This window comes from Rhamphochromis longiceps, linkage group LG6 (assembly GCF_057381845.1).
Source record: "Rhamphochromis longiceps isolate RC_006_pf linkage group LG6, R_longiceps_female_GT1.1, whole genome shotgun sequence".
In the NCBI taxonomy this organism is placed as follows: domain Eukaryota; kingdom Metazoa; phylum Chordata; class Actinopteri; order Cichliformes; family Cichlidae; genus Rhamphochromis; species Rhamphochromis longiceps.
The window spans coordinates 42,996,464-43,006,322 of record NC_140562.1 but is presented as its reverse complement, the minus strand read 5'-3'; the positions used below and the strand labels follow the sequence as shown (position 1 = coordinate 43,006,322).

General features: G+C 39.6%; 1 protein-coding gene across 1 annotated transcript in view; it reads right to left on the bottom strand.

The window, feature by feature from the left end:
- Positions 1 to 263: 263 nt before the first annotated feature.
- The window catches only part of dnah6 (dynein, axonemal, heavy chain 6), a 55,984-nt gene continuing 46,388 nt past the window's right edge, over positions 264 to 9,859 (bottom strand). The window contains exons 69-83 of the mRNA XM_085410836.1: positions 9,656 to 9,822; positions 9,229 to 9,419; positions 8,357 to 8,517; positions 7,577 to 7,665; positions 6,987 to 7,133; positions 6,721 to 6,859; positions 4,791 to 4,910; positions 4,526 to 4,647; positions 4,064 to 4,193; positions 3,787 to 3,914; positions 3,380 to 3,565; positions 2,426 to 2,498; positions 2,041 to 2,192; positions 749 to 971; positions 264 to 523 (exon numbers count right to left, since the gene is read on the bottom strand). Coding sequence (XP_085266962.1) covers positions 420 to 523; positions 749 to 971; positions 2,041 to 2,192; positions 2,426 to 2,498; positions 3,380 to 3,565; positions 3,787 to 3,914; positions 4,064 to 4,193; positions 4,526 to 4,647; positions 4,791 to 4,910; positions 6,721 to 6,859; positions 6,987 to 7,133; positions 7,577 to 7,665; positions 8,357 to 8,517; positions 9,229 to 9,419; positions 9,656 to 9,822 — 2,132 coding nt within the window. The 3' untranslated portion in view covers positions 264 to 419. The remainder of the gene's footprint in view (positions 524 to 748; positions 972 to 2,040; positions 2,193 to 2,425; positions 2,499 to 3,379; positions 3,566 to 3,786; positions 3,915 to 4,063; positions 4,194 to 4,525; positions 4,648 to 4,790; positions 4,911 to 6,720; positions 6,860 to 6,986; positions 7,134 to 7,576; positions 7,666 to 8,356; positions 8,518 to 9,228; positions 9,420 to 9,655; positions 9,823 to 9,859) is intronic.

Here is a 9,859-nt window from a genome sequence, read left to right as displayed (position 1 = left end):
ATAAAAAAATAGAATTCTTAGTTTTTCTAAAACATTTCTTTTCTTGTTTTCACGAAGTCATCAACTTAAAAAAAAAAATTCCTTTCACTTTTACAGTTATCCTTCTGTCACTCGTCTCCACCCACTCCACCTTGCCTCTCTTGTTCACCGTGTGCTGCCTTGGATGGTGATGGCTACCTCTGCTTCTTGTGACTTGTTAACTTGCAGATGAAATGAAGCAGTGTAAGGCAGTGTAGTGCTTCCACTGTGAAACTGGGACGTCTCCTTTCTAAAGAGTTTGTTATATAAATAAATGTAGTCAAACACATGTATGAGATGAAGGACGCAGAAACATCAGTTTGGGGTGAAATTTTAATTACGGTCTGTGTTGCTATTACACAAGTTTAATTTAATTCAATGCTTTGTCCTCAAATAAATATTTAATCATTCAACTGGCACAGGAGTGCGGAGGCTTTGGATATCCAGTAGTCGCTGGGTCGCTTGGAGGGAAGCATTACTGTCACCACAAAATTAGTTGAGTGACCTGAAGGGAGAGAGACATGAAGGGTGAGGAAACAATCTCAGCAAACATCCTTTTCTTTCTTTTTTTGACATTGTATGTTGGTAACAGGGACGTGCGCTGTATCCCACCAAAACTCCCAGCGATGCCCAAAAACTAGCTCTTGGCCTTATGATAGTATAAAATGTGTCATGACTTTAAATGTAAAAAGGTTTCCAGTGAGTGACTTTGGATACATCAGGTGTGTACCTGTGGTGGACAGAGTGCCAGCTCTGGCTGAGGTCTTGTACAGAGGAGCGTGGTAGAGGTCAGGCTCTGGGACGTAGTTCTGCTGTGGCTCAAAGTGCACCACCGGCAGCATGGCGTTCATAACCCGAGGCAGCGCATCATCCATCACCATGCCGACATCATCCCAGCGACAGGCATCCATGAACATACCGTGAACAAGTACACCATCCTGCGGCTCTGGTAACTGTTTTAACAAGTAACCATATTAAAGGAATTACCTTTTTATTTTACTTTAACTTTTTACTGACAAACTCTTGAAACAAAGTAAACACAAGACTTGCAAAGCCAGAAAATAAAACAAAGAACATGTGGCTTTGCTTTTATCAGATGTATCGAGAGCTTTTTATTCTTTAAGGATTTCATTTTCATGAACAGAGATTTAAAGAAGAGTTGACACGATGTTTGCTGCGGTTGATATTCACTATTTATGACGCTTAAGAGGGCATCAATCTGATATGTCATCAGGAAATAAACTCAGTATTTTAAAAAAGAAAACAATACTGGAGGCTGTACTGCCCTCCAGATTCACACCGGAGTCAAGTATAACACAACCTTACTAAAGAAACCAGTATGTAGTCCAATCAAAAATAATGGACAACAGATTTAATTAGATCATTTAGGATATATTTGCTCTGTGGTGCTAACTTTGAGATCACCAGATCAGATTTAGAGATTCAGGATAAAGTAATTTCACAAAAACATTAATCAATTAATACAAGAATTAAATACATATATCAAATAGGTCATGATCTCAGGTTCCTACAACTTTCTAATTCACATTTTACATTGACCATTTCAAATGCTTGCCCAAAAACAAAACAAGCTAGTGGTCATATTAATGATTAAAGGTTTTATCTTCAGCCTGCTAGTTTTGTTTTGCTTCCAAGGACTCTAACTGAAATCATGCAAACACAAACACAATTGATAACATAACTGATTTTGTGTAAAAATGTAAGAAGAACTTTGAATAAAATATTGCACACAAAAACATTAACTGCAGTTAAGTAAGTTAAGTTGAACAAATATAAGGAGCAACAAACTTTAACTGTAGAGAAACCAAACTGATGTAATATTTTAGATTGCATCTTGAGATTGTTGATCTGCTCTTCCACATTAGCTCTCCTGCTATTAGCCAGAAAAATAGCATCTTAAAGTACTGCTAATATTTGAAGGGCTGGAGAAAAGAATATTTGTGCCCTTTTTTTAAAGCACTACTGAAAGCATAACTAAGAGTACTGCTCCTCTTACAGTACCTCCTCATCCATGTTCAGTTTTGCACCAATGGGAAGAGTGCGTAGAGCCTCACAGACTGCTTCCTCATCCCTGTACGCCGGCACCACGCTGAAGCGGAAATTAAGCTCGTCAATAGGCAAACTGTAACGCCGGGCATGATTCTGCAACACTCCTACAGGCCATCAAAGACACAAGAGCATTGAAATAAGTCACTGTGCTGTTTAGTAAAATCTACCAATAAACACAAATTTAATTAATAGCTCTCTTTTAAACTTCATTCATTTATTTTTACACTGTATACTTGAAATAGTAGTCAGAGTGATCATTGTAATCCTCAAGCTCAGCTCTAAAACTGTGCCTAACTGTTGGCATTATTAAAAAACAGAGCATGTTTCAGTGTGTTACCAGTAAGAAAGCCTTGAGGGAAGAAGAACCCTGAGATCCAAAGTGATTTGGGCTGACCACGTGTGATCCAAGTCTTGCAAGAGAGGAAAAGAGAAGAAGAGATGCAATTAAAATATAAGTATCTTTAAATAACGATATCTTTGTTTATGCAGTATCTCCGTCTTTTATTCAATATAGTGCATTAAAGGCATCCTGTAAGTCAGGGGTGTCAAACTCCAGGCCTCGAGGGCCGGTGTCCTGCAGGTTTTAGATCTCACCCTGGGTCAACACACCTGAATCAAATAGTTAGTTCATTAGCAGGCATCTGGAGAACTTCAAGACATGTTGAGGAGGTAATTTAGCCATTTGAATCAGCTGTGTTGGATCAAGGACACATGTAAAACCTGCAGGACACCGGCCCTCGAGGCCTGGAGTTCAACACCTGTGCTGTAAGTGACCCAGTGAATCAGTTTACATTGGATTTTGTTTCCTAAGATAATCAGCATGTGGAGTGTGACTCAGTGTTTATCCACTGCTGTATAAACTAACAGGACTTTACCCTGTTTGTGCTTGTTTAAGTGAATTATAGTGACTGTACGATACATGTTCAGACCAGACTTAAGAGCAGCTTAAATCAGAGAAAATGGACCAAACACTAAACCAGGATGTGCAGAGAGGCAGAAAGATGAACTCAGAATGTACATGTGTTATTACAGTTTTCCAAACTAATGAGATAACACACAAATCAAATGTATGCAAACGTACATATGCATGCACACAGACACACACACGTGCACACATGCACACACCCGAACCAATAAAACACAGCGAATATCCCAGACCTGAGCTAGAAAAGACTTCTATTCTAATCCAATGTATGTTAGCTTTATAAAGACACATTTCACACAAACTTCTATAATTCCTCTGGACTGAACTTGAAAACATGTGTGTTTTTGTTAATATCTGTATGCAAACCTGGATAAAGGACGTTCTGAGAGTCAAGTCTCTGACCCAAGAAGACAGCGGTTTGAGGGAAGGGTAGGCAGAGTTTGCCCAGTGGGTGGGGACCTGGTTGTTCAGAAAGCTTGTGTAGATTCGGTCCATTTCCTCTGACATCACAACAAGACCTGCTATTGCCTTTTGCAGAGTGATAAGAGACATCTACGAAAAAGAAAGTGAGAATAACACATCACAGTAACGACAGATTCCGAAAAATGTTATTTCTGAAACTAAACAGAACGCATATTTTCGATTGTTCAGGTTTTTTTCTATTTGAATGTTTCTCTAAGATCAAGTAAATAAACAACAATCCAAAGAAAACAACTCCTGAAGTGGTCATGAGATGATCTCCACCAATTAAATGTGTGTGGTTTTTACGTCACCCTGAGAACTTTAAGCAAGTTGTTGAATCGGTCTGCTTCTTGGGCCAAAACAGTTGTGAGGGAGTTCAGGTGCCCATTGGTGTCTTTGATAAACAGTGTGCCAATTGCTTCATCCATGTCCAGTCGCTCTGCACTCCAAAAGAAAGACAAGTTCACAAAGAGACAAAAGACAACACAAACCAATGAAAACATGGGGAAAAAGAGTGAGTGTAATAATGCAAAGTCTCAGCAGTAACTGAGATCGATGTGCAGGTGAATCTATGTGGGGTCAGCGTACCGGGCAGTTTGGCTAGAATCAGCTCGGCGAGCTCGCAGACTATGTCATCGTTACTCTTAGCTCCATGTTGCGCTGAAGAACGAGGATTAACATCCAGTATGGTATTGATCAGAGTTATAGTTTCTTGACGCTGCAGAGGCAAACACACACACACACACACACACACACACACACACACACACACACACACACACACACACACTCATGTATTGATATTTTATCATAGCACTCCCAAAGCTCATAAACTGCATGAGAAACATAAGTTTAAATCACTAAAAGGACCACAAGCCATTTCTTATAATTGCTGTGAAGTGAAAAATTTAACAAATTTTGAAAAACTACGTATAAATAAGAAATTGCACAGTCATTTATATTTAAGAGAACAACTGGCAGTCTGGTATAAAATAGAGACAGAGACATTTGCTTGTAATGTACTGGTATTGTTACAGTATTGTTCTTCACCTGAAAAGCCAAGTTGGCATTCTCATGCATACCAAAGACCTCAGGATCATCAATGATTGGAAGATTCTCAATATACTTCTTATATTGTTCGAGTTCATCTGACTCTGGAGCGTAGTAAACACCTTACAGGGAGAAAACCATTAATTGAGATATATGCATAGCGTTCACTGTGCATACACGCCCGTACATACACATGTACACATACACACACATACATGTACACACACACACATATACATACAAAAGAGGGCAGAAAGAACAATACCTGAGGGGGAGTAGGTGTAGCCAGGCTGCAGAGTTTCTGGAGAAAAAAAGCCTTTGAGGATTGTCCTTAGGCACCGTTGGTCCCAGGCATCCGTCACTCTCCCTCCATACGTGATCTCACCTGAAGAGAAAAAAAACACAGTAGGATTTGAGATATTTCATGGCTTTCTTTGTTTATGAATGCAGGAGATATTGCTTTTAAAGACCAGACCCTCTTCTAGTTTCAGTTGATCAAAATCTCACTCAGAATCAGAAAAATAAAAAAGTTATGGAAAAAACAGCAACAACTTTAAACTAAAAAATATGCATATAGTATATTTACATAGATATGTGTAATTCCCGTTCTTATACAGATAATTTTGAAAGAAGTTGGATCCAGGTCATTCAATTTAAAGATGAAACACTAAAAAGAGAAATCTATTACAGAACAGAAAACTTAGGGGAAACTGCTCCGGAGCCGGAGCCTTACATTGCGGCTCTGCATGGTTTGGAAAGATAAATTATAAGTATTTAACTGAAGTGTATTTTATTTGAGTTAGTTCTTTTTTAAAACTTGTAGTTCTAAATTGGAAGATTATTGTGATCTTGAATAATAAAAATAAAGTTAGATTTTATTAGCGTCACACTTGCGGAAGCCGGTATACCCGCCGAAACGACATGCATTTACCGAGACTTTCAGCCCCAGGTAGGCCAAGTATGGAGAAATGTAAGAAAAGAAAAATATCTGAAGAAAATACAACATTTAATGATGGCTGGGCAGATTCATTTGTATTTACTTCTGACGAGAGTGACCTACCGGATCCACATACGTATGTGAGCAGCTGTTCTCCACCATGAACTATGTTAAAAACAAACACCGCTCACGCCTCACAGACGACAGCTTACAGTCCTGCGTAAAGATGAAGTGACTTCGTACAGCCCCGATCGTACAGCAGACGCTGTGCGCAGAGGTTCAGGAGCAGAAGTCCGATTGTAAACACATCACGGCAGACCCGACGATGTTTACATGAACATGCTCTTCAGCATCTCTTTATTGACCACTTTTCACACACAGCCGGCTGTAGCTTTCCAGCTCACAGCCCGACACAAACAACAACACAACAGCAGAGAGAGTAAGCCGGTGAGGCGTGATTGCGGATGCCACTCAGGTACGTCTGCCTCTCCTGCAGCGTCACTGCGGGCCACGCCCCGCGAAGCACATTAACCAGGTACAATAAATATTATGCAGATATTTTGAAAATATTTATTTTAAATTTTTTATGAGCATGGTGCTTTTTTTCCAATTATTTTTTTAATTCTGGTCAAGGCTCCGCTACACTCCGAAAGCCCAGAAGGCGATACAAGGATGACGGCTCATTGTTTTTGTTTGCTACATGGATAATTTAAGTTCAGCTTTTGAATTCATTTTAAAGACACCTTCAACTGGTTGACTTTCTTTTTAGTTATTACTTTTTAAGGGTTGACATTGTGTTCATTACATAAATAAAATGTAATTTTCTCCATAGCACTTCATGGATTTCATAAGCAACACACTATAGTTGTTTATACAAAGCATTAAGGTAAAAAAACAACAATATACACGGTGTTATCTTCATTTTAGATGTCAAAAAGTATTTGCGGCTCCCAGTGTTTCCTTTTCCATAGAAACCAGGTCCAAATGGTTGTTTGGGTGTTTAAGGTTGCTGACCGCTGGTTTAAAGTGTCCTATTATTCTTCCCACACTTTTATTTTTATGAAACGGCTGCATGTTTAGGTTCAAGGACATGCAATCATGTTTGTTTTGTGAAAAGGCTTTCTATTAATATAAAATGTCAAAATACAAATAAGACATGCATTACATATGGGAAATAAGATGCTACACAAACAGTCCCTAACTTATTACCTTGTTGAATTTAGATACAAGAACATTTCTGTTGATATTTGCTTCCTACCAGTGATGTAGACCAGAGCATCCCAAGGGATGGTGCCATCTTTGCAGTACAGGTTGAGGTTGAGCAGAGCACATTCTCTGTCACTGTCATTGAATTCGTAGCGGATGTTCCAGCCCAGGGGACCAAACTTCTTCCGCTCCTAAACACGAGACACACAGGCAGAGAAGTACTGTACGACCACACACAAAGTAAAACACATCCAAGAAAACAAAGTAATAATGATGAGGCACTTTACATGTAAAATACTGAGAAAGAGTGTATGTAACCTGGATGATTGCATGGAAAAAGCAGATTCCAAAGACAATCTTCCTCCACTGGCGTCCCAAAATGTGGCGTTCAAAGAAACTGCTGGTGATCTCTGTGAAGGCTCGTCGCATGTTGGCTCGCAGGCCTTTAGGAGGCTCGTTAGTCACCTGGCAATGACATCACAGAGACCTACTGAGAAGACTACCAGCAATCCTGACAACCTTTTGGTTTAGCATCTCCTCCTTGTTGTTCAGGCTGTCTTCAAGTGCACATACAATCCCAACGACTCTTCAAGGTAACCAGTGTACCGTGTGACTCACTCTTCAAATGATCAGGTCATGGTCATGATGACGATAAATCAAGTGCTGGTAGTTAATGTACGTTTAATTGACATCAAAGATTTCGACCCATATTTATGAAGGCAGTGCTTAACTAACGTTTATGCCACAGATACCCTAAATAAACAGTACTGGTAATTACCAAAGTCATTTTTATGTTTCACTCATGTTCAATCCACCAGTATAGACAAGTTCTTTTTTAAAAACAGTATTTTTAATCATCCATAGCTTTATTATATAGTATTACAGTGTTTGGGTCTCTGTGTGACTACCTTAACGGAGTTCTGGAGCACTGTAACAGGAAATACTTTGGTCGGCATGGAACTGAGAAACAAACGGAAGTTCTCATGGACTGATGTGTCTGCAGAGAAACAGATGAGAAAATTATTTGCATATTCATAAAAAAGAAAAGGCCTTAAAAAGGTCCTGCAGTATTTTTTATCAATAATACAAACACTTTGAAAAACCAAAGCATACAATATCACAGTTTACTCATTTCTGTTTCTCAGAGATTAGAAATGCACGTGTAAATTACAAATGATGTCTAATGACATTAGAAATATGAAGGAACTTGTTTAGATGTGTCCCTGAGCATTGCTGCTAACAATGTTCATCCCTTTATGACCACAGCGTACCCATTATCTAGTGGCTATAATGCGATCAACAAATCTGCAACAACTGTGTGACACTATCATGTTAATGTGGACCAAAACCTCTGAGGAATGCTTTAAGCATTGTTGAGTCTGCACAATGAAGAACTAAAGTAAGTTTTTTTGAAGGTCAAATGGGTTCCAACTGAGTACAAACAAAGTGTAACTAAACTGAAACTAAACTGCAGCCCAGCATCTCTTTCTTGGGTATCCCCATCCATAAACACTAAAATTACCACCGCTGGGATTTCCCAGTTTGAAGCAAATGTTGTAATTATTCTAATTTAATACTATTTTTTCATACAACCCTCATAAGCCTTAACTAATAAAAAATATGTCACAAATGTTAGGACAGAAGGCTGAAATAAACAGAAACTTTTGAGCTCAATTTAAAAATAGTACCAGACTCAGTGAAGGTCTTAATGAGCTCCTCCATGGCTAACATCCAAGACACTGCCAGATGGCAGTTCTGCAAGAAGACCCAGTTGCCACTCGTCAGCGCTGAATGGATCATCTTCTCCGCTATAGGTCCCTGGCCTTGCCCCAGTGAGATAGCCTCGACCCTGAAAAACACAGAAAAATCACCATTTTGATGCCTTTATAAACTTTATTCATTCATTTGCAACAACCTGTCTAGTCCAGGATCACAGGGACAAAAGACAGTTTAGACAGAGGTGCCCAGACCTCCCTCTTCCCAGCCACTACCCCAATACAATACCCCAAGCAGATATCGAAGTGAAATACTGGTTTGGGAACATGTCTTCTGGATATGACCCAGCATGACCTTTGGGCATGCCCTTCGTGTAAGAGGTGTCCAGAAGGCCTCCTGGATGTGGATGAGTAGTGGCTCTACTCTGAGCCCCTCCCAAACTCCTCATCCTATGTCTGAGACTGAGCTTAGACACCCTTTATAAGACAGCTCATTTCCACTGCTTGTATCTGTAGTCTTAAACTTGAACTTGTTCATTTGAGGAAGCAACTCATTCTCAAACTGAAGAGGACAATCCACCCTTTTCTGGCAGAGAACCACATGGCTGAACTGTCCCAGTGCAAGTTGCAGATTATTGCTTGGTGCAGTCAAATTGATGGCATCATCCTAAAAACCTCCCACTACTTGGCTTACAGAAGACAGAAGCTACTGACTATTAAAAATAAAAATAAAAACCCAACCAGCTATATATGTCTATATCTCAGATGTCACAGCCTGGTGAACAAAACAAAGACATTTTTGCGAGCCATGTTGGAGGGACCTCTAACCATTTTTTCTCCCTTACCTGTCAAGACACCCTCTCTCATTTGCAAAGCGCTGGAAGGCACCCATTGGGTCAGAACCTGTGCTGAGGATGAAGATCAATGGGGTGGTAGGGGACATGTCATTATAGAGATTAGCCAGGTCAACTGGAGGGTTTTCCACAAACTCCTTCCCCAGGTTGACAATCACAAACTCAGTTGCTGCAAAAACCACCTGGATGGAAAAAGAGGATATAAGTCACAGAAAAGCTGGGAAAAATTGACCAAGCTTTGGTGGTGATGGGAAAGCTCCGCGGAGAGCTATAAACCCATGTCATTTATTTCTTTTACTGAGATCCTTTCTTTAATACTGACAAAAGTTACACTTTTTTAAAATGATCCTCTTCACCTGGAAAACAATAAAAAAAAAACCTCAGTAAATATCTTTCCCCGGACTTCATCCAGGCTCACCTTCTCTTCCATGAAGCTCTTGATAAGAACTAGTTTCTGGAAAGATCCCAATCGCTCATTCCAGTAGCCTTTCATCTCCCGTTTCTCCTTTATGGACTCCTCGAGAGAAGGAAACTCTGACACATAGCCTTTCCATTTTTCTGGATTTAAAGATGCTTCAAAATGCCCTATAAGAGAAAAGGAATTCTATGGAATCAGACATAG